Source organism: Drosophila guanche, unplaced genomic scaffold (genome assembly GCF_900245975.1).
Source record: "Drosophila guanche unplaced genomic scaffold, DGUA_6, whole genome shotgun sequence".
Lineage (NCBI taxonomy): Eukaryota > Metazoa > Arthropoda > Insecta > Diptera > Drosophilidae > Drosophila > Drosophila guanche.
In genome coordinates, this window is record NW_022995747.1 from 6942009 (window position 1) to 6964676 (window position 22668).

Genomic DNA, 22668 nt, shown 5'->3' on the forward strand with positions numbered 1-22668 from the left:
CCCCCCAAATCCACCATTCCAGAGCTTATTGAAATGGCTATTGATTATTATGTTTTCCTTTGGTATATCTATCGCAATATCGTAAGTTTCGATCCACTTAACACTTAACTGCTATTAAAACACACAACACTTTCCCCCATAAATACATAATTATATAACTCGTAATCGTATATAATCCACATAATGTCATATTACTATTCTTAAAATATATTTAACATAAATCTGATGCAAATATTCCAGGTCCGAACGGTCGTAGTTTAGTTGAGATTCAACATGTTTCTGGCGCAAATGTGCAAATTTCCAAAAAGGGCATATTCGCACCTGGCACTAGAAATCGCATTGTAACCATTACTGGTCAGCCGAACGCCATTGCCAAAGCGCAGTTTCTAATTGAGCAGAAAATCACCGAGGAGGAGACAAAGAGGGCGCGACAAATTCCATTAACCACTGTTGTGAATTAATATCCAAGTAAACCAATCAACCAACCCCCAACAAACAAAGAAAAAAACCAATCAAACAACCAACCAACCAACAAACAAACAAGCAACACACAACATACAACATAACACCACAGCATACACCTAGGCATACATAGGCTATAGCAAGTTTTTCCTCTAACAAAATTGTTCATTTTCTGTAAGAAGCAACACCAAAAAATGACAAATGGAAAACAAGAAAACAAAAAAACGAAATAAGTAAAGAAAACCAAAATGCTATGAAATATTAAATCTAAAAACTGAAATAAGAGAAAGGGAACTACAGCAATAGAAAAAAACACCAATTGTTATGCGAACTGCAAAAAAAAAGTTAAACACTTAATAAATGTTAATTATGTATTGCATATACCTCTCCTCTCCCCTTTCCCCATTCACCTTTTTGGGTACACTGTTCAAGGCCCCGAGGAGAAATGCTTTAAAGTTTAGAGAAAACAAAGGAAAATCAAACGAGAATGAATACTTGTATAATAATATGGAATAACCCTCTCTACTATAGACGATTGTTGCATTTGTTTGTCACGAATCGAATCGATATCGAAGTCGAAATCAAAGTTAACGCCCAGATCGGATACACTTGCTATACATAGCTAGAAAGAAGGGAAAACTGTTTGGGTTTATTGTTTGTGATGCGGTTGTTTGCGTTGCGTGTTTTGTTTTTTGGTTTTTGGCCCCGACAAAAGCTATATACGACACATATGGGGCATATATACATATGTATATGTTATGTACACACGTTGTTGAGTCTTGTTTATATATTATCCACACACATATGCCCATACATATATATATTTACATATGCCACCACCACCACACACAACCCTAAACACACACTTACACGATACACATAAATATTAGCATTATGTTGAACTAAATCGAGCTGAGGAAAAGGCCAAGAAAAGCCTCTTCTTTTCCGTGTACTGAGCGAGCGTTTTCAGTGAAAACTACAGGTGGTTCTTAACCTCGAAATAAGGTAAATATTTTACTACAAAAGAAAAACAAGAAATACTACGAGTACTACTGATGACAGGCTAGTGAAAAGTGTTGTTCCCCCGAAAATAAACTACTCACATCTTACGTTCTTTCGTTACCGTTTTCTGTTTTCTGTTTCCCGTTTTATCTGTTCTCTGTTGTTGCCCCTTACCCCCACTCTATTCCCCCCTATTGCTTACTGCTGTTAATATATAAATATATACACACGATTCCACAGCTTTAAACAGATATATAGTTGACGTTGATCATGATAATGTTGTTAAGTTTTAGAGAGAGACTGTCTATCCCATACAATCAAGTGGTGTTAATGTGTTGCGCGCGCACGTGAGTCTCCCTTTGGTTATGATTTGTGCTCCTGATTTGTTACTCCTTATACAATCATTGTTTAATACATATATATATTATTTATGACTATGCGATTTGTTAGCTGCCAGTTTGAGAACTGCACCTCTTAATTTTTTGATTTTTGTTTTGTTAACTTCATATTCTTTTGGTAAATTTAGCACATTTGTTTCTTACATTCTTAATCTTAAGTCGTACATTTTCCTCACATCACACTCTTTTGATTGAAACCTTAATTAAAAGAAGAAACAAAAGAACTATCGACGTTTCTCTGTAAAATATTCTCATATGAAAGCATTCATTTAGGGTTTTCTTCATGCCACAAAAATCAGACAATCCACCAAGCGATTTCCCCCTCTTAATTTTAAGTATTGTGCAATTATTAAACATAATTTCGACAAAACATTTCACAACTCCACAACTTTATGTACATATCTAGAATGCAGTGTAAAGACAAACAAAACAAAACAAACCAAAACAAAACAAAAAACAACTTAACATCACATTGAAAAACAAACAAATGTTCCGCCTAATCATATATACACACACATACACAAAGACAAGGAAAAGTTCCCATACCCATCCATACAGAGAGAGAAATGCCTATCTTGTAATGAAATTTTTCTTATTTTACTTTATTCCTTACACATAATTAAGTTTAACCTTTCTTTTTGATTAATAAACAAAGACAATGATGAAACGAAATTTCAATAAAATCTAAAAAAACATGCAACGTTTTATGTGTTTAATTTAAATTTAAAAAGCGCACCTGGCGCACCAACAATCCGCTCGCCCAGCCCACCCAACACCACCCCTCAGATCACCCACTAACCCAAACAGCCACAAAACGTATCCTAAAAGCAGTCTACAACATTATCATGACCAATCAACAATCAATCAAACAACCAACCAGCCAATCAGTCAGTCAGTCAACCCAACCAACCACTCTTCTTGATACGCCCTCAATATCAATATCAATATCAATTTCAATTCAATCACTGAAAACGCTCATCAATGTAGGGAAATGAAGGGATATTCAAATGGATAAACAGCAAGCAAAAACAGCAACCAATCCTAAGCTAAGTCTATGTTTAAGTTGAAAAGTTGTTCTTATTAATTTTTTTGCTATTATTGTTAAAACTTACATACCTACAATTGTTCTTATTTGTGCAATATTTATATACTACGATTAAAATATGAAATCAAACGGATAACTAGAGGAGATAATTGTGACAAAACAAAAGAAATTTTGTCTTAAAAAATAACTATTACCTAACTACCATTAATGAAGGGAAAACGAAACAAAAAATGAAAGTAAATTTGAAAGTACAGTCGTAAATGCTAGTGTGCCTTGAAATATGCATTAACATCCAAAAAAAAAAAAAACAAAAGAGAGAAATATCGGAAGGGAATAAATATGATGTTGGTGTTTTAATTGAAACTATTATTATTTTATGGAAAACATAAAGAAAAAAACAAAACAGCAGAACGTCGAGAGAAATGATAAGCAATAGATCGTCTAAAAGTAGGAATTATCCAGGCAAAACAGCAGCAGCAGCAGCAGCAGCAGCAGCAGAAATCCACTAAAACAAGAATCACAACAAGCATAATACACAGATCCCCTTTCGTCCACCCCTCCACCCACAAAAAAAACCCAGTCAATCAGTCAACCAATCAGTCAACTAATAACCTACAAAATTCAACAACAAAACGACATTTAATTTTCCTCTTTTTCTGGTCACATCTCAAAATCAAGAACGGGAGAGCAACGAACGATCCTATCAGAGCCACCCAGAGAATCCGAGCACCACAAGAACCCCAACTAACTCAGATACATACCCTCCCCCCAACAAAAACACACAAACACGCCGATACACACACATGCATACGTCCCCCCATACATACACACATTCGTACTAAATATCAGTATCACATGCGCGCGTGCTCACTGAGTTATGTTTAATGTATGAGTTTTATATGATATATAAACTTATAGTAGAAGAAAAGGAGATGGGAGAATAACCACAAATATATATACTTATATTTGTACTGGATCTGTGATATGTATTTAAAGAAAAACAAAAAACAAAGCAAAAAGAAAGCAAAAATATATTTATTAAACGAAGAAGAAGTCAAATGAAACTTGAAATTAATTATGAAATAATTAATTTTTTAATGAGACAACTAAGAGAAAAGAAAAGCTTTACTTGAAAAGCAAACAAATTCCCCGAAAATCAAGTTCTCAATTCATCAACAGAAATATGCATGGACACAGTTCCAAGTCGGAGGCCACACCACACCACACCCCATACTATATGCATATGTACGTATTCATTGCAAAATCTTTTGCCGATTCCAACTCCGTTTCTCAGCAAATGTCCGATATATGTATGTACTCCTTCTATGTTGCCCCTCGTCGTCGTTAATTGTGGGTTGTGTGTGTGGGCTGAGGGCTGGGGGCTGAGGGCGTGACGAAAGAGAGGACTGAAATAAGCGGTGCAAAGGTTCAGGTTTGGGATCAGGTCCGAAGATCTGTGTCCTGCGCTTTCGACGTGTTTATGCTTGTTTGGATTTTTATTGTTTGAACGCGTTTGTTATTTGCTGTACAAATTGAAGCTTCACGCATCCCGCGCCATCATAGTTCAGGTCGGAGATAGGACTGTGGGGAAGATCCATCCAAAGGGTTTTGGATGATTGCATGATTGCTTTGTGCTCACCCTTCAATTGTTAATGCCAAGCACCCCCACTTCCCGCCCCACAAAGCCACTTATCAGACACATTCTGCCATTCAACCCAATCACAAATATATCGTCACTTCAACTCAATTCTCCACTGCAATCATTATACAAGAAACAAAAAGATAAACTTTGGATAGACGTGTGCATTAAATTAATGTTTTTTGTTCACCGATTCACATAGTTTTTTTATTAAAGGCATGATGAGTAATAACAATAAGAAGAAAAGAAGATAGGATGATTGGAAGAAAGGAAAGTAGAAGGAAGGAGAAAGTAAAAATAAAGCAGCTGTTATTTCAACGACGGAGTCTATTAGTGTTAAAGTAGTACCACATAAAATGCAACTTTTATTAACTATATACATACATACAGTACATGAATATTTAACGTAATTCAAATTTGACAAAAACAAAAACCAAATGGAATAAAAACAAAACAAAATAAAAAAGAAAAGAAAAGAAAAACAAAAACAATAATGAAAATCCGTAATTTGCTAAAGATACAAAAATATGTAAAGAGGAGTTCAATTTATCAATCAAATCTCGTATAGTGCATACATATATATATGGAATCATTAATACATACATAAAGAACATAAACGAAGAAGAGATAAGAAAGAAAGAAGAATCGTTAAATATAATTTGTTATGCTTTGCCACCCCCACACTGTTATTAGAACAATTAAACATTAACGAATGCATATGCATTACATATACATATATATATATAAATATACACACCTATATATAGACATACACATACAATATATATGTATATGAACAACCCAAGAGATGATGTTTGAAGGTACGACAAGTACTAACTGAATCATAATATAACCTCACCATAGCATTGTATTGTATAAAGCTATTCGATGGAAGACAGCTACGCAAGAGGAGTGTGTTCCGTTCATTCGATAACCACAACTGAACCGAACAGAACAGAAGAACATAACACAATTCAACATTAGTGAAATATTAATAAAAAAAATATATATATATTTAATATACATATATATACATACATACATACACTAAAAGTATAAAAAGTAGTCGTTAGTGTGATACATAAAATAATATTAAACAATTCAAGCAAATAAAAGCGGTTTAACGATTGAAACTTAACAAGTCTCAAAACACCCCCTCCCACTGGGAGTAATCTGTTGGGCAGCACTTTGACAACATCTTCAAGTGCTTAAGCTCCTTCCCTTGGATCCCATTTACATATATATTTTCTTTATTTTGTTTCCTTAGCTAATGGGTCTGCGCACCGGAAACGGTGGCAGCCCGAAGAAGGGTTGAAAAATTTACATTAGCGATAAGGAATGCTTCGGATATTGCTGTGCAATATCTGACTCCCTGGAAAAGTGTATCCATAGATTAGATACAAGGAAGGAACGTAGAATAAGTCATAACTCATGCAAGTGCATCACAGTCATAGCGAAGAGATAAGCCCTCTGAGAGTCACAACACCATTCGAAATGCAATATACACGTATATTCAATGTACAAAATAGTTAACTGAAAATTAAACTTTGGATCGATCGTCAAACACCAAAAAACAAGTCGAATGTTTTCGAAATTTCTTCTCATACAAGTAGATACTTTGTCGAATCCAATCCAAGAAGTAGCATACGTGAGTACCTTAGCCAACGAGAACAAATGTAAAATAAAAGAAACGGCCTTCACGATTTTTTGCAGCAGCTCCCCAAAAGTCCAATATTTCGCTCAACGTAGGATTTCCGATTATGTTCACATTTTAAACAAACAACTAGATATGTATAACCGTAGCAGTGAGAACGCGAAGAGGTTAATTCGATATCATTACTTTGCAAACAACTTCTTAACGTTTCTTAGGAAAATAGTACATGATAGAGGAAATATATGGAAACACTAGCACCCCTCTTCGCACAAAGTCAAATTCCGTTGCACTCTCTATAGGTATTACGAACAGCAGCAATACGTTTCGATCTCTCAATAGTTATATAGAAGACACAATGAAGAAATTGGCGTGGATCGGTGGTCATTCGGAAGCGCGGAACATTTAGCAGAAAAACCAACATCATGGAAACTCATTCAAAAGTAAAAGTACTAAATCTTTTATGATTTGACTGTGATAATAATAATGACAAAACGAGAAAGGTAGAACGGAGATGGAGAACAAATTAAACAAATATAGAGTATATATAAATGTATGTACATACAATACCCCGCGTATATAGGCGAAGCAAATGTAATATTAACCTAGGTGCGATACAAATTGAAGGCTCAGGCTCCCCCAACTAGGCAAATCGAATTCGGAAATTCGTTTGCCAGATGGTGGAGAACACCGAATGAGAACACACAATGTATTTGCAGAGAGAGAGAGACGTATTTTACTTATACATATTAGCAAAATATTTAAATAAAATTTTAGCAAATACCAAGCCCCCTCTCGGAATGCGAATGAATGCCAGCCCCAGTAAGCTCGAAAGAAAATCGAAAAATAATGAATAGAAGAATCCCAAAATGCAAAATGATGGAAAAGATTTAATCCTAATAAAATTAAAGAAAGTGAATACAAAAGTATAAAAAGAAGTCAACGATATTTAGTTATGCTCTCTATTTACAATTTATAATCAATTGAAGTTTTTTAACGATCAAGTAGTAAAGAAAAGGATTTTATAAATTTATTCATTTAGCATTCGAAAAACAAAAAAAATGAAATGAATCACACATAACCACGAAATACTGTAGGATTTCTTCATTTCTCAATATCATTTAACTTGACAAAAAACGAGATATAGATTTGAAAAAGGAAAAGCAAAAGCAAAAGCAAAAGCAAGGAAATAAAAAAAAATAGTATAGTGAAATCTTTAAACAATTAAATCAAAAGGTATCCCCCAACAAAAGAGATTCTTTAAATGTAGCTCATTCAAATTTTAACAAAACGAAAAAAAAACATAATTTTTGCAACTAGAAAAAAGATAAGAAACAAACTTGTACAATTGCGGATAAAAACAAAAAACGTATGCAAAACAGTTACTCCTCTCTACATACATATATATACATAGCTACATATATAACCCCCAAAAATGGATCATACTCGAAAACAAAAACCGAATAAAACATAAAACATAGTGACAGAAGAAGGATAATGAAGATTGCAAGAGAAGTCTTTATGGTGTTGGCCAGCAATAAAATGGAAAGCTAAGCTCTAGGGTAGGCTGATGATCGATCGCTACCGATGTTAGATACAGTGCAGTGCATACATGTATATCGAATGTAATGGTATGGTAATGTTATGGCATGCGTTTGGCGCATCTGTATGTAATAGTATTTATAGTAAAAATTTGTTGAATACATATATACACACACGCAGAACACACACACAAAAACAAACTCTCATACAACAGACAACCAACCGGAAACGCCAACAGTTCATACGAAACACAACAAAAAAAAAAACAGAAAACACACAGAAACATTATAAAGATCCGCATCCGCATCCAGGATGAAAGATTAGAAATTGCAAAGCTAGGACGGTACATAAATGAATTAAAACATGGATTACACATTACACATTTAAGAACGATTATATGAAAATGACGAAACTAATAAAAATTATATTATAAATTAAACTGCAGTTTCTCTCTCTTAATGTTTAAACAATTATTTAATATGTAAATGCGATTAGAATGCTGTTTGTCAAAGATATTGTCTATGGCCTTTTCCTATTTGCCAGCAAATTTTGGTGGACAGTCTGTCTGTTGATGTGGATGGCAACTTTTGAAGGCTGGCAGACTCTGTAGCTCATGATCCAAGCGCACAATGTTCGGATATGGGGTCAAGTCGACTTTGTATCTGGAAGAGACAATATAAAAGGAGTAGTCGAGTAAAACAGAGATTTAATTAATAATATTATACCTCCTGGCATTAAGAACTTGCGGCACAAGGCATACATCTGCCATGGATAGCTCATCGCCCACACAATACTTGCCAGCGGATCCGGCTAACACGCACTCCAGAGCCTGAAATCCGCGAGTTATCCAATGCTGAGCCCACACAAGGCTTTGCTCATTGCCCACATGCTCCAGGACCGAGCGATTCTGAAGGGGCTGAATGCTTGCGCAAATTAGCTCTACGATTTCCCGGACCTTCGCCCGTTTAATGACATCCTGTGGCAGCAATGGGACCGTCGGCCGCGTCTCCTCCAGGTAGTGCATAATAGCCACCGAGTCGCACAATGTGTGTCCATCTGTAGACATTTGCAGATTATAACTTTTCGAATATACATACATATGTATAGAGCTAAAACCCACCAATTTGAAGCGATGGAACTGTCTGCATGGGGTTCACTTTACGATACTTGTCGGTGTAGACATGATCTTCGCCAGTTCGCAGTAAATCGGTTGCTTGGATATCATAGGGAACATTTTTGAGGGTCAGTGCAATGCGAACACGCCAGGAGCACGAGCTTGACCAAAAAGAGTATAGTAGTGGTCGTGGTTCGTCCGCGGGTGCAGCGCGTGTCTCTATATTGAGCACAGAGCTGGAACAAATGCTAGCACTAAGCTGTGGCCTTAAGAATTGGGCACATGGAAGTCCCTTGGGGCCCAGTAATCTCAGAGCTGTCATTGCACCTGTGTTGTCTGGTTGTATGGCTTATCAAATTGATCTCTAAATACTTGTTGACTTATTTTCATTGATTATGAGCTTTCAGGGAATAACTGGTATCGATAGATCGATTGAAGTTTTCTTTGGTATTTTCTCGAAACCAAGTATCGCTCTTGCGAATGCAGCAGGGATGTAGACAAATAATTTTGAATTCAAATTTAAAAGATATATCCCGCTTACTCCCATAATCTTTAGACTTTTCTATAATTGCATCAGGGATTTGTGGTATTAATAAACATAATAAACAAGATCCAGCAAGATTTGTGATGCCAGAGTATAATCAGAAACTTATAGCTTGAGCTTATTTTAGTTTGAAGTTTATTTATTAATAGTATATGGAACTGTTACAATATTTCGGAAATTATGAATATTAGTTTGTTTGTTTTGTTGGTTTTCAATTTGGTTTGCTTTTGGTTTGGTATGCGAAAATGCGCAGCTTTTCTTTTTTTATATAAGTTTTATGTATGTATATTTGTATGATGTAACTAATGTCCTCGTCCTTCGGCTCGTGCATTGTACCGTCATGCAGGAGTACTTGGCATTGGCAGGCTTACAGCTACTCGTACATATGTGGGTAGGGTTGTGAACAGATTCTCACGCTCCAATTTACATACATCGACTTTCTATTAAAAATATGTGCACTTAATTTGTTGGCTTTGTCATTCGTCTATGTGCATTGAGTTGAGTTGAGAGAAATACTTGGGGTTAGTTATGCATTTGCGGAACCACTGGGAGCCATAAAATAGTTGACCCAACACTGATCAATCGCTTGATCGGTGCTGTGTACATAGTTCTCGTAAATTACTTATGAGTTATTCGATTTAACATATAGTTGTTTCTGTTGGTATAGTTTACTTAATTCTTGACTGAAGTTTTGTACTTTGTGAACGTTTTGTCTAGCGTATGCCCAACTTTGACATGAAGTACTTATACATATATATATATATATATATATATATTCATATATCTTTATATATCTTCGATAGTATTCATATTTTGTTTTTGCTTTTCATTTTAGATCCCTGAATTGAATTTTGCTTTTCGTCGTGAGTGTTCCTTGAATTTGTTAAGTTTTCGTTAGCCTAAATAAAATGCATAAAAATAAGTTACATTTAATATGTATGTATGTATATGAGTTCATCTTTTAGATCGTGTTCACATTGACAAACTAAGGGAAATTATGGAATTTATTACTCGTTTTCTTTTCTTTCTTTTTTGCTTTTGTTTCGTTCTTTCTTGAGAATTTGTGAAATTTTTAAAGTTTTGAATTTCATATTGGAATTTCGTTATGTTATCGATAGTATTTTTATGCATTTATGCATATTTCAAATGCTGTTAGCAAATTTTTGAATCACATCCGACTGTTTATGCTTAATGGAATCCTCGCCAGCTCCTCGGCACCTCCTCCGTAGTCCGTCCTCTGTCCCTTTTTTGCCATGTTCCAGCTCACTGATCAAATTTGTGTGTGTAGTTTGTCTTGTGTGGGTTCTGTTTGTTTCGTTCACGAACTGCAATTCACTTTTTCGTTTTACGGCGCTTTGCAGTTGTCGGCGGAAAATTCTATTTATTGGGCAGCTCCGGCGGACAGTCCGGTTGATTCGAGGGGTGGGCTGCCCGGAAGGCCGGATTGCTCTCCAGCTCACGATCGATGCGCAGAATGATGGGATATGGACGCAAATCCACATGGAATCTGTGTACAAATGGGTTAGGCGTCTCAGTTAATCTTTCTCGGGGAAATCTCACCTTCTGGCGTTGAACACCTGCGGTACTAGGCAACAGTCAGCCATCGAGATCTCATCCCCCACACAGTACTTTCCAGCGGAGGTGGAGAGGGCTTTCTCCACCGCCCTGAAGCCACGTGTTATCCAGTGCTGGGCCCACTCCTTCTTCTTCTCCTCGCCCACGTGTATCAGGACAATCAGGTTCTGCAGCGGCTGGATGCCCGAGCAAATGATCTCCACAATCTCGCGCACCTTGGCCCGCTTGTGGACGTCCTGTGGCAGTAGAGGGCGCTGGGGACGCGTCTCCTCGAGGTAGTGCATAATGGCCACCGATTCGATGAGGGTGTGTCCATCTAGCGGGTGTGTCCACACGGAAATAGTATAAAGTGGGCAGCTTTAAGAATACAACTTACCAATCTGTAGGGCCGGGACCTGCTCCATGGGATTGACCTCGCGATACTCGTTGCAGTGCTGCTCGCCACCGGACTTGATCAGGCTGATCGGCTTGATGTCGTAGGGTATCTCCTTGAGATTCATCGCAATGCGCACGCGCCAGGAGCACGAGCTGCGCCAATACGAGTAGAGTATTGGCTGTGCGTCGGAGGAGGAAACATTGGCATTAGTAGACATTTTGTAACAAAAACTTCTTTGTTGATGCTGTGCCGGACGCCGACTGTCCGACCCAGCCCCGCAAATTCTATTACGAAATCTATATTCTAATTTACACACAGAGCCAACAGCAGAGAAGAACAGAACAGGTTGCCACTGATAACGAGTTGGAGGGGGCACAAACGTCACAAGCAGCACAGAACAGCACAGAACAGCACAAGCAGCACAACTATTTTCAAAATTATCCATCTAGTCAAACTGGTTTAATCATTTGCATTAAATGGCATGCGACGCTATTAATGCCTTTGTTTATTCAATGATTAGGCTGCGGAGTTAAATCTGAACGAGATCTACTTTGAGTTAAACACTTATTGATTTGCAGGCACACAGTTTATCAGAAGTTTTTCTTTTTTTCGCATAGGTATACCCACATGATTCATCGTATTGTAAGCGGCGAAATGCTGCAGACAGGAGCAACGCTAGAGACAGACTGATGGGGCAAGGCAACAAAAGCACAGCCACAGTACAGCACACAGCCAGAGCACGGTGCAGAGCGGCGCGGCGCGGCGCGGCACGGCACACACAGCACAGAGTCAAGTTCGTCTTGCACCAAAAATAGCACCCGACAACAGCTGCAGAGCAACAGTGAACTCCGAATGACGAACACGCTGTGCTGGGAACAGAATAGTGAAAAGCGACAATGGCCGCGGACGAGGACGAGCCCTAAAATGATATACACACAGCGCGGCCGGATGGCTGCTGCTGCTTCTGCTGCTGCTGCTGGTTCTGTTACTGCTGGCCAATCAACCCAACAGAGCCTATCGACGAGGCCTACCCTACACCCAGCGAGCCACCCATCCACCCACCCATCCATGTGTGTGTGTGTGTGTGTGTGCGTGTACACGGAAAGCATAATAAGTTCCCTAAAAGTTCAATGAACCCATGAGAAAGTAAAGCCGAAAGCGTCGGACAGCAGCGGCAGCAGTCAAATCGCGAGAGACAGGCAGCAGTTGTGGCAGTAGCCCACAGAGTAGGCCGGGCCCGAACCGAGGCCGGCACCGAGTCCCGAAGTATGTCGCACCCCAAGGTCGGATAGGGGCATTAACCTTAATCAAGTTGACGTTGTCGTTGTCGTTGTCCTGGTCCTTGTCCTCGTCGAACGATATGAACCGAAGCCAGGCGAGGCGAAAGCCAGCAGCGGCAGAAACGCGCCAAGGACACCAGGGGGACCCCTGGCTCAAGAGGAAGCACAAGCAGCGGCAGCAGCAGCAGAACCACGAGAGGATATTTGGCTCAGAAGTTTCGTTGAGCAGCTTTGTCTGTCCCCCCCGTCCGGTGCTTGTCCACGGAGAGGGTGTGCTTTTAGGGGTTGGTTTTGCCGAGTGCCCGCCATCTGAGGAGTCCGGAGTTTGAGTTAAAAGCCTCGCCACTGGGTTGTCGAGTCCTCGCCGAAAGTAATCCATCTTGTCCCTGCACACGACCATGTCGGCCGCCTGGCAACCCTGCCCGCCAAAACATTCGCAGTGTGTACGCGAGCTAACTGTGCAATTCTGAAAGTCTGCGCATGCCCGATCCGAACACAAAATCAAGGTTTGAGCAAACCAAAGCAAACCGAACCGAAACACCACCCCCCCCCCCCCCCCCCCCCCCACACACACACAGAGACGGACAACGCCACCCAGGCCGGGAGGGGCACAGATGTCGGGGTGACGCATGTCACCCNAATGGATTTCTCTGCCAAACAAGGCGCCAATGACGCTGGGAACTCGGATTTGCGCTTACCTTGGCTATGGCCGATAGGGACATAGCGTTGTGGTGATACTTTGAGTAGTTAATTTTGAAGCCGTTCAGTGCCAATGCACAACCAGGTGGACGAGTAAAATATTCTCTGTGATCCGAGCCGGTTCACTAAAAGCGGCTTAAACCACCACAAAATATTGCAATAATTTATTGTTACGTTTCCGCGCTCGGCAGATCGGATCGTAGCAGGACGCGTTTCACTAAACTAAACACCATCCACTAAATTCTTCGGAATTATGCAAATTTTGTTTTGGCAAACTTCTGTTGTTGTTTGCAGCCGCTGAAATGCACTCAAAGCGTCGAGAACTGGATAACTGGAGAACCGCTGCGGAGAGGAGAACGCTAAGCGACAGCACATACAGCTATAGCGACAGGATATGCCAGGACGCAGGACGCAACTGAACGACGGAACACACTGAACTAAATAAACGAGTGCGAAAGCGAAAGCAAAAGGAAACGCAAACCCAAAGAGGGCAATGATAAACTCCAGCAACAAAACAGGCTTTCTGTGTGTGTGCAAAAAAAGGAAGGGTGGGTGGGATGGCGAGCGCTCAACAGAAAGGGAGAATGAGATGAAAGAGCTTTTGTCGAAAGCTTTAAATCAAGTTTATTTCTTTATATTTTGTAACTCTGAGAATGCTTGAAAAAAACGAAAGAACCAGCTGGAACCACAATTGTGCAAAAGCAAATCGATATCATTTTAAATAAGTTCAATTTCTCGAAAGAAATAACTTCCTTCTTTTTACTACAATCAAGTGAACTGCATTTAATACAAAATAATTTGAATAAACGCCAGCCCGCCAAATCGAAATTTAATGTTTAACAAGATTAGTTGTACTGTTCTATCGCATGGTCTCGCCTATGGTTGCTGCTGCCTTTCGCTGTTGCTTCGCACCAAGTTCGAATTTTTCGAACTCTACTGTCAGTCCAACTGTTGGTTACTTTTTTTGACAATCATGATCCTATGTTTATGATTCACAAAAAATAATTAAAGCACATTGTTTACATCATGGACGATGAAACTTTTATTTGTATTATAATTAGAGATTAGCATTAAATCGGCATATGCAATTGTGTGTTTAGTAGATATCGTGACACGTTTGCCCAAAACTAAAAATTCAGAACAATTTTACTTAGATAATGACGAACAACATGCCCATTTAGTCTTCGATGTATTCGAAGGGCTCTGGTGGCTCGGGCTCCTTCTCCTCATCGTTCATTGGACCGAAGGCGGCCACAGGTTCGACGAGTTCCTGTTCCTCAACCTTTCCGCTGTGCTGGAATACAATGATGCCGCCAATGCTGACCTCCTTCAGGGGCTCGTAGCTCTGGCTGTCGATTACACTCAGGACCTTCAGCTGTTGACGCAGGACACGTGCGGGATTCTGTAGGATTTCGAAATTCGGTTCCGGCTCCTTCTTTTCCTTCTTCTCCTCCTTCTTGTCCTTATCTTTGTCAGCGCTAGCGCTAGTGCTGGCCGCCTCTTTGTCCTTTTCCTTATCATCCTCCTTTTTCTTTTCCTTCTCCTCCTTCTTCTTGGGCTTCTCCTCCGCGGGCTTTTCATCGGACTTGGCCGCTGGCTCGGCCTTCTCATCCTCCTTTTTGGCTGTAGTCGCACCCTCTTTGCTGTCCTCATCCACGTCCATTTTCTCGTCTTCCTTCTTGTCGGCATTCTCGCGGCGCTTCTGTCTGGCGGCAATCGAGAGCACTGCCGTGGCCACCTTCTCGCGCTCCTCGCTCTTCTTCTCCTCCAGCGGGGCAGGATAGGCATACAGCGATGGCTTGGCAGCCGACCTGAACTCCATTTTGGGCATCTTCAGGTCCGAGTTCAGACCAATCACACAGGTCGGCGTGAAGGCCAGCGACAGAGTGTGAGCCAGGGGGAACCAGTACCAGTACTGAGTGAAGGCCAGCATTCCGACGACAGCCTGCAGATTGGTGTGTCCGGTGCGTGATTGCAGAGAGAGTGTGGCGTTGCGACCGCCAGCATCAATGATACCTGGAAATCCGGAAAACCCGATCAAGTAAGTTTTTTTTCAATCCCACCAAAGGGGGAACTCACCTTGTGCCAAAATGGCTCCGTATTTGGCCATGACATCCTCGTGCTTGTTGCTAATGACCTCCGCATACAGCTGGCGGAAGAAGGTGGTCTTGGGGCAGCTCTGGTCCGTGTGCTGTATCAGGATCATGGCCGAGGCAATCAATGCTCCCTGGCGCACAAAGTTCACGGGATCGAACTTGACCATCGGCTCCAGGAGAGCAATGGCTTCGCGCAGCCCAGTGCCGGCGCAGGCAATGCCCAGAGCCATCGCTGCTCCGTAGCGCACGTGCGGGTTGTAGGACTCGGCAAGCAGACTGACCACCGAAGGACACTGTTCCGGTGTGCGGAAGAGTATGAAGCCAATGGCGGTGACGGCAGCCCGTCGAACATCGTCGTTCACATCGGAGACGGCCACGTGCAGGAGCTTGCGTATGGCTTTGTTGCTGCCGGTTCCATTGTATGCCATGGCCAGGGTGTACATGCCGGAGCGACGCAGGACGGGATCCTTGTCGGTGGACAGACTGGTAACAAGCGGATCAGCCTCCTCAAGGCGAGAGAACATGGTCAACGATATGCCGACAGCCAGACCGCGAAGGATCTTCTCGTGCTGCGTTTCCTGGGCATACGACACCATGTCCTCGATGGCCTGTGCGTTCTTGGAGCCCAGCATAACCATGCCCATTGCAATGCCCGCCGCCTCGCCGGTAACGGCATCATCCTGGTACAAATTGAACTTCAGCTGTTCGTACAGATCCTGTCGGTGGGTGCCCATGCCGGCCAGACCGAGGCCCAGACAGCCGCCGTGACGCACATTCTCGTTCTGGGCATCCTTCAGCTGCTGCAACAAGTAGTCAATGATGTTGGCTCCGTGATTGGCATGTATGAGGCCCAGAGCATAAAGCGCGCCTCCCTCAGAGTAGCCAGAACTGGGACCCGCCTCCTTGGGCAAGTAGCTTTGCATCAGCGCCAGCGAATCCTTTTCGTGTCCTCGATGGATGACACCCAGCGAGGCGGTGGCCGTTAATTTGGCCCAGTTTGTCGCCCTCGCCAACCAATCCAAGTTGTCGCGAAGGAATTGATCGGAGGTGGTGCCGCTGTGCATGAAGGCATTGGCGATGACAGTGGCCGTGTGGCAAACGGACACGCGCACAGCCTCCTTGGTGCCGCGCAGCACCTGCAAGTCGGCATGATTACTGCGGATGAGGAACTGCAGCTGCAGATCAATGGAGATCTCGCCGGACAGAATGGAGATCAGCTTCTCGATATTTTTCTGATGCAGTTTCTCCACTTCGTTCAAGGAATCGATTGTGCGTTCGACCTTGGGCTCAGCTGGAATCAAAAACCATCCAGTTTATTTAACCAAATGCTATAAATCAGTCTTAGACGTACCTTCTTTTTCTTCCGTAATATCTTCGTCCGGTTTGGCTTTATCTTCGTCAGACTTGGCCGCCGCATCGCCCGAGCTAGTTCCCTGCGGCTTGAACGTGCTGGGCAGGGCTGTGGGAATTGGAGCTGTATCCTTGAGAGCCTGCAGTACGTTGCCCAGAAACTCCTGGGTGGCCGACTCGTACAGATCGAAGGCGATCTGATAGGCCATCAGATTGTTTGTCTCCACAGCGGAACGTGTCAGAGTGTCTAGCATTTCTGCCACGGCCAGAGGATCCTCGAGGAATATGAGGCACTGGCACATGTTTACATAGTCGGGCACGCCCAGGTCTTTGTAAAGGCCCACCAAACAGCGCAGCACCTCGTTGCGGAAGCCGCGACTCTGTATCAGCGACATTGTCACATTGTAGGCATAGGCCAGCATGCCGCGTACATCGTCAGACTTCATGATGGCCACCGTGAAGATGTCCATGCGACGGGTCTCCAACGCAATACCCAGAGCCTGCCTAAACTGGTTGTCGTCCAGACAACGCTGGATCATGCGATTCACAATACCTTCGAGGCGCTCATCTACAGCGGTGGCTTCCTTGGGGTTCTCTATGAACTGTACGCGTTGGGCAATGTAGAAATCAATGCACTTGGCAATGATTGTCTCCGTGTATTCGTTGCGCGCATTCACATCGAACAGGTCTCCAGCGCCCAGCGCATAGGTGAGGGCATCCTCAAATGATCCCAAGTGATAGAATACCTTGGAGGCAACCATGCCAGCCAGTTTGTTTTCCGGGAAACCTCTGTCCTCATGCAGCATCTCAATTTTCTCTATGGACTCGGATATTTCCGGCCAAAACTCGTCCACAATGTTGTCCAGCTTCTTCAGTGCAAATACCTTAAGATCTGGCATCGGTTCATCGAGTAGGGATATTATCCCCGCGGCGGATGTAAGACTCATCTTTGTGCTTCGTTTTTTCCAGCTGAATATCGGTTCTACAAAAGTGTAAATGACATATATACAATTTCAAAACCAAATTTGCCTAAAATCATTTCAATTCAAGTCATTTATTCCGTACTTACCACAATATTTTGCACTTTTTTTTATAATTTTTTTTTTATGTCGAGAAATGCTAAATCACCATGTACCAGTGTGCCCGCGGAGTTATCGGTAAAATATAGCGACAGACCCTTGGAAATATACCGACAGACCCTTGGAAATATACCGAAATATACCCCTAATATTTCTAAATATACTATAAATATACCGTAAATTTTAAATAATTGTATACCATTTATCAATCCACAAGATTGCTTACTCGATTTTTTTTTGGAATGTTTACAATAAGTTAAAAACTAAAAAGGTGAACCAACATAAAAAGCATAAAACGTTATGTGAGTGGGAATGGATTGCTACTTTTTGGACAATTTGTTGCTTGTCAATTGGTAGATAGAAGAATAGCCATTTTTATACCCTACTTCCATAAATAGTTCCATAAATAAAAAAAGCCCAACGCCCTAAAGCGCCACCATTCGTCATTCTTCTCGGGTATTATTTTTATTTAAGATATTGTAAAATGTTTAAAATATATCAGCCGATAGGAAACAATTTCATCGATAGGCAATGAATCGAACATTATCGATGGTTTTGCAGCTCTATTGACCTCAAACAACAACAAACTTTTTTGATTCAAATTTTGTGCATTAAATTACCAATTTTTGTATAAAAAGTACAGACGGCTAGAAATCAAACTCAATAGTCGTGCATTAGTGATTGTTTTTTGTTTCGTCCCGTGCCGTCAAGCAATGTTGAATGTGTGCCGTCTATGTCTCGCAAGCGACGCCACATTTTCGATTTTCAATGGCCAAACAGCCCTGAGGATAATGGCTTGCACTGCTGTCGAGGTGCAGCCCAACGATGACCTGCCGCAGAGCATCTGTCCGGCATGTCGTTTGCGAGTCGAGGAGTACTATGCCTTTCGCAAACGTTGCCACGCCGCGGACAGGACACTGCGGCGTAACAAGGTGCTGCAGAGCCAGGACCCGAAAGGCGGGCTATTAGACAGGTTGGTGGGCGCCGAGGAGGAGAGTGAGTTGCACGATGTGTCGGACTGCACAACCACTGCCTGTTCAGAGAGCAACGCCCAGTGGCGCATGCAGACGGCTCAACTTATCCGCACCGAAATCGATTCCTACAAAAAGGAGCTGCTGAACGTATGCAAGCAGGAAGTGCGTGCCGAGATCGAACATGAGGTGCGCCAGGAAGTTGAGGAGCTGATTGTGGAAGACGCGAAGAAAAAGTGTCGCATCAACGTCCTGGATGATTTGTTCTATGAAATGGAGCGATTCTTCTCACGCAAACGAAACGAGACGCTAAACGGTAGTTTCAAGGGCTCGCAGAGCTTCTTCTCCGACTCGGAAACAATGCAACTGGGCAGCATTACGTCGTCGAACCAGGTGATGGCGGTTGAAGGATCCGACTTTTACGAATCTGAAGCACAGCCAGAGGCACCTCCCATACAGGAGGAGGCCATACAAGATGGCAATGTCAGCATTGTGGATCTCGTAGGTTAGTTCTCTTGATATGGAAAATGTTTGTGGTAGACTAAAACTATTTCATACATTTCAGAAGATGATCCAGACCCGAAAACTCCACCGAACACAGCACCAGTCCCAGTCACAGCTCCTAGACAAATTTTGCCAGTGACCATGGTGGAAATACCCATGTCGGGTTCGGAATTGAATCACTTGCGAGAAGATTTCCAACCCGATATCTTCCTGCTCTCTGCATCCACCACTGAAGCAACCAAGCCGAAGCATCCATCCGTCAAGAAAGTATCTCAGCAAAAGAAGAAGAATAGCCCACGTAGTAAGGAACGTGGCATATTGTGTCGGAAGCACAACAAACAGTCCGACCCAGCATCCGTGGACCCTGCCAACTGTTTGCGCTGTCGTCTCAGACGCGGAAATAGGCTTAACTCCACTGTGTCATAGCGTAGGCATATTTAATGTCACTCGAAGAAATAATGCCCATAACTATATGCATTCATACATGTATCCATAATATAATACATATAAAACCACGTTTTTTTGGAACGTCTATAGTTATAGAGCAAAATAAAGATTAAGACTAAGATAATTTCCTTTATATATTTAAAATTAAAGCTTTCGCGCACTTTTTTGGTCTAGCCAAGTCCGTTTTGCAGCACTGCTGCAAATGAGAAGGTATATTTTTAAGGGTTCTTGCGGCATATTTTGGTCCTCAATATATCCGCGTACACACGGTTGAAATTTCGAAATTCTTAATTTTTGTTGTTCGTTGGATATTTAACCACGAAAATGAGTTCAATGTAAATTGACGGGTATGTTTAATTAATTTCAATCTTAAATTCAATTTTTAAGGATTGTTCAATATAGGGTATAGAAACTCCCAATCGTATGATTTTCAAGATTTCATGTTTGCAGATTATGGATCGATATATATAAACATGAAAACTAGCCAACCTTATGCAGAATAGATTCATCAATTGGATAAAATTATAGTTTAAGCGCTGAAAATCTTAACTAGCTGGGAATATTATGCAGAATATCAAAATCGAGTAAAATGTTATAGGATATACGGTATATTTTTGAAATGAAAAGTTATTTTTCTGAGGGTCAGGCGGTATATTTTATCGATAGATCCGCGTCCCCACTGGTTACAATTTCCAAATTGTTGTTAATTTTTGTTGTTTACGATGCCACAGGCGGAGTTGTCTTATCCCGACTTGAAGACCTTGTGCCGCCTGTGTCTAAAGGAGCATCTAGATGCCTACACCATCTTCAGCGATGATGCCACGGAGCTCTCCATCCCGATGCGACTGATGGCCTGTGTCTCACTGGATCCAAAGCCATCAGATCCATTTCCCAAAAAGATATGCGACGAGTGCCGCTACCAACTGGAGAAGTCCTTCCTGTTTCGCCAACGCAGCCAGGCGGTAGAGAAGAAACTGCGAAAACACATTCGCCTGCTTGGCATGGGCAAGAAAAGCCGCGTCTTTTCAAAGGAGCCGGATGACTACGACGAGGATGAGCTGGAGTTTGAGGAGTCGCTGGCATTCATAGCCCATCAAGACCAGAAACGCGAGGCACTGGCAGAGAAATGGCGTGAAAAGTTTAAGGAGGAACAGGAGGTGGAGTTCGCCAAGCGTTTGCAGTCATCGCGCTTGGTGCTGCGCCAAGAAGTGGCTGCTGATGTGCGAAAGGAGTTGGCGGACGAAGTGCGAAAGGATGTGCGTGAGGAGCTTCGCAACGAGGTGAACGAAGAGATTCGCAAGGAGCAACTGGCCAAACTCGTGGGCGAACTAGAAGTCTTTCTAGTTGAAAAGAAAGCCGGCTCGTGGGAGCCGATGGAACCAGAAACAAAGCTCGTAGACCAAGAGACCGTTCCAGATTCGCCTCCAGCCGCACTTCCCAATCATCCAATTAAACGCTGTCTCAGTTCTGCCTCAAAGCACCCGCCAGCACAATGCCTGAAAGCTGAAGAGGTCGAGTTCGTGCTTGGCGGCGATCCAGAGACTTCAGCCGCCGATGAGGTTGAGATGGACCCCATCGACATAGATGAAGACGCCCCAATAGATGCCACCACTCACGAGTTTACTGACATTAAGATGGTCGATGTCGATGCTGGAGATGTGGTGAGGACTGAGGATGGAGAAATTTACATTATCAATTCGACCACTGCAGTGGAGCCCAAGCACGACAGCCCCCCGCCAGAGTTTCAACAGGACAGTGACATCACGTCTTACAACAGTTAGTATGAGATTCTATGCGAAAGGAATATCATATAGATTAACCCTGTCTAATCCTGTTATCGTGCAGTTAAGGACGACGGAGAGATTCAGTTCAGCGGAGAGAAATCGGAGGAAATGGGCGATGTTGTTGTATTTAACTTAGACGGCGACATATCTGAGGAGCAGCAGGTCTACAATTTTGAGCAGAACGTAATCATTGTGGTAAGTCTAATGGAGACATGGATAATGGATATAACATTCTGCGTATCCTTTTAGCCCAAAGAGAAATCACTCAAACGTGACACCCGCCAGCCAAGCAAAAGGAAGCGATCGAGCGAGTTCGTGTCGAAGCAGTCGCCTCGTGAGCCCCAGCCAAAGGCCTGTCGAGTTACCGATACGGTGAAGACGTTTCAATGCCAAATGTGTCCGACGGCCTTCCCCACAGAGAAACTGCTGACGCGCCACCACAATGGCCACATAAAGAACCTGAAGAACGGCAAGGGCGGCACGTTGCAGTGCCCCATTTGTGAGCTGCAACTGTCCTGCGCCAGTTCCCTCAAGCGCCATATGATTATCCACACCGGTCTCAAGCCCTACAAATGTGAGGAGTGTGATGTGTCCTTTTCGCAGCGAGAAGTCCTCAAGCGCCACATGGACATCCACACTGGGACAAAGCGTCACAAGTGTTCGCAGTGCCAGAGTTGCTTTGCCCAAAAGTCCAACCTGCAGCAACACATTGCGCGGGTGCATATGGGAAACTCACGAACGCACAAGTGCCATCTGTGCGAGAGAAGCTTCAATCATGTGTCGGGCCTCAGTCGCCATCTCGTTGCCCATAATGGCGTAATGTTCTCCTGCACAGAGTGTGGGCGACAGTTCAATGATCGCAGCGCCGTTCAGCGACATCTCCAGACTGTCCACAAGATCAAAAACAAAAGAGTGGACTATACTTCCGAACAAGAGCCAGAGTTTGAGTTCCAAGCGATTTAGTTTTAATTAGCTGCAATATACAAGAATTTCAAACTAGTACTTAGTGTCCGCTGAGCCAGAGGAGAAACAGCAATGACAATTTTTAATTAATTTAATTCGAATAAGTTACAATTTTATTCTGAAACTAGGGGGGGGGGGGGGGGGGGG

The 22668-nt window shown here is 42.4% G+C and overlaps 6 protein-coding genes across 25 annotated transcripts in view; 3 read left to right on the forward strand and 3 right to left on the reverse strand.

Moving 5' to 3' along the window:
• The window catches only part of LOC117583762 (RNA-binding protein Nova-1), a 34520-nt gene extending 32437 nt beyond the window's left edge, over positions 1 to 2083 (forward strand). For all 18 annotated transcript variants that reach the window (XM_034272315.1, XM_034272302.1, XM_034272303.1 and 15 more), the window contains one exon: positions 241 to 2083. In XM_034272315.1, coding sequence (XP_034128206.1) covers positions 241 to 461 — 221 coding nt within the window. In that variant the 3' untranslated portion in view covers positions 462 to 2083. The remainder of the gene's footprint in view (positions 1 to 240) is intronic.
• A 6109-nt stretch (positions 2084 to 8192) lies between these two features.
• Positions 8193 to 9256, reverse strand: LOC117583420 (probable maleylacetoacetate isomerase 1). The gene is made up of 3 exons (XM_034271712.1): positions 8860 to 9256; positions 8465 to 8795; positions 8193 to 8401 (listed from the first exon to the last, which is right to left on the reverse strand). Exons 1-3 carry the CDS (start codon positions 9173 to 9175, stop codon positions 8272 to 8274), a joined length of 777 nt encoding a protein of 258 aa, XP_034127603.1. The 5' UTR covers positions 9176 to 9256; the 3' UTR covers positions 8193 to 8271.
• A 1177-nt stretch (positions 9257 to 10433) lies between these two features.
• Positions 10434 to 13728, reverse strand: LOC117583418 (probable maleylacetoacetate isomerase 2). 3 transcript variants are annotated; one of them, XM_034271710.1, is made up of 4 exons: positions 13327 to 13728; positions 11349 to 11526; positions 10958 to 11288; positions 10434 to 10904 (listed from the first exon to the last, which is right to left on the reverse strand). In XM_034271710.1, the coding sequence occupies exons 1-4, from the start codon at positions 13348 to 13350 to the stop codon at positions 10775 to 10777; spliced, it is 663 nt and encodes a 220-aa protein (XP_034127601.1). In that variant the 5' UTR covers positions 13351 to 13728; the 3' UTR covers positions 10434 to 10774. The 3 variants fall into 3 exon arrangements, with proteins under 3 accessions (XP_034127601.1, XP_034127602.1, XP_034127600.1); XM_034271711.1 differs by lacking the exon at positions 13327 to 13728 and adding an exon at positions 11976 to 12090; XM_034271709.1 differs by lacking the exon at positions 13327 to 13728 and having other exon boundaries at positions 11349 to 11614.
• Positions 13729 to 14332: 604 nt separating this feature from the next.
• Positions 14333 to 17931, reverse strand: LOC117583413 (26S proteasome non-ATPase regulatory subunit 1). Its single transcript, XM_034271702.1, has 4 exons — positions 17843 to 17931; positions 16775 to 17755; positions 15407 to 16714; positions 14333 to 15343 (listed from the first exon to the last, which is right to left on the reverse strand). Exons 2-4 carry the CDS (start codon positions 17718 to 17720, stop codon positions 14505 to 14507), a joined length of 3093 nt encoding a protein of 1030 aa, XP_034127593.1. The 5' UTR covers positions 17721 to 17755; positions 17843 to 17931; the 3' UTR covers positions 14333 to 14504.
• A 491-nt stretch (positions 17932 to 18422) lies between these two features.
• On the forward strand, positions 18423 to 19893 carry LOC117583417. The gene is made up of 2 exons (XM_034271708.1): positions 18423 to 19328; positions 19389 to 19893. Exons 1-2 carry the CDS (start codon positions 18566 to 18568, stop codon positions 19751 to 19753), a joined length of 1128 nt encoding a protein of 375 aa, XP_034127599.1. The 5' UTR covers positions 18423 to 18565; the 3' UTR covers positions 19754 to 19893.
• A 553-nt stretch (positions 19894 to 20446) lies between these two features.
• On the forward strand, positions 20447 to 22649 carry LOC117583416 (zinc finger and BTB domain-containing protein 17). Its single transcript, XM_034271707.1, has 3 exons — positions 20447 to 21550; positions 21620 to 21753; positions 21808 to 22649. The coding sequence occupies exons 1-3, from the start codon at positions 20497 to 20499 to the stop codon at positions 22519 to 22521; spliced, it is 1902 nt and encodes a 633-aa protein (XP_034127598.1). The 5' UTR covers positions 20447 to 20496; the 3' UTR covers positions 22522 to 22649.
• Positions 22650 to 22668: the final 19 nt, after the last annotated feature.

Bases quoted from the DNA above. Each gene is read 5' to 3' on its own strand.
- LOC117583418 (XM_034271709.1), bottom strand. From the start codon at position 11,565: ATGTCTACTAATGCCAATGTTTCCTCCTCCGACGCACAGCCAATACTC. The intron at 11,289-11,348 runs GTAAGTTGTATT...CACACCCGCTAG, and splicing joins GGTCCCGGCCCTACAGATTG to ATGGACACACCCTCATCGAA. The intron at 10,905-10,957 runs GTGAGATTTCCC...ATTTGTACACAG, and splicing joins CAGGTGTTCAACGCCAGAAG to ATTCCATGTGGATTTGCGTC.
- LOC117583417 (XM_034271708.1), top strand. From the start codon at position 18,566: ATGTTGAATGTGTGCCGTCTATGTCTCGCAAGCGACGCCACATTTTCG. The intron at 19,329-19,388 runs GTTAGTTCTCTT...CATACATTTCAG, and splicing joins CAGCATTGTGGATCTCGTAG to AAGATGATCCAGACCCGAAA.
- LOC117583420 (XM_034271712.1), bottom strand. From the start codon at position 9,175: ATGACAGCTCTGAGATTACTGGGCCCCAAGGGACTTCCATGTGCCCAA. The intron at 8,796-8,859 runs GTGGGTTTTAGC...AAATGTCTACAG, and splicing joins AGTTCCATCGCTTCAAATTG to ATGGACACACATTGTGCGAC. The intron at 8,402-8,464 runs GTATAATATTAT...TGTCTCTTCCAG, and splicing joins CAAGTTCTTAATGCCAGGAG to ATACAAAGTCGACTTGACCC.
- LOC117583413 (XM_034271702.1), bottom strand. From the start codon at position 17,720: ATGAGTCTTACATCCGCCGCGGGGATAATATCCCTACTCGATGAACCG. The intron at 16,715-16,774 runs GTACGTCTAAGA...TTTTGATTCCAG, and splicing joins TATTACGGAAGAAAAAGAAG to CTGAGCCCAAGGTCGAACGC. The intron at 15,344-15,406 runs GTGAGTTCCCCC...CCGGATTTCCAG, and splicing joins CGGAGCCATTTTGGCACAAG to GTATCATTGATGCTGGCGGT.
- LOC117583416 (XM_034271707.1), top strand. From the start codon at position 20,497: ATGCCACAGGCGGAGTTGTCTTATCCCGACTTGAAGACCTTGTGCCGC. The intron at 21,551-21,619 runs GTTAGTATGAGA...GTTATCGTGCAG, and splicing joins TGACATCACGTCTTACAACA to TTAAGGACGACGGAGAGATT. The intron at 21,754-21,807 runs GTAAGTCTAATG...GTATCCTTTTAG, and splicing joins AGCAGAACGTAATCATTGTG to CCCAAAGAGAAATCACTCAA.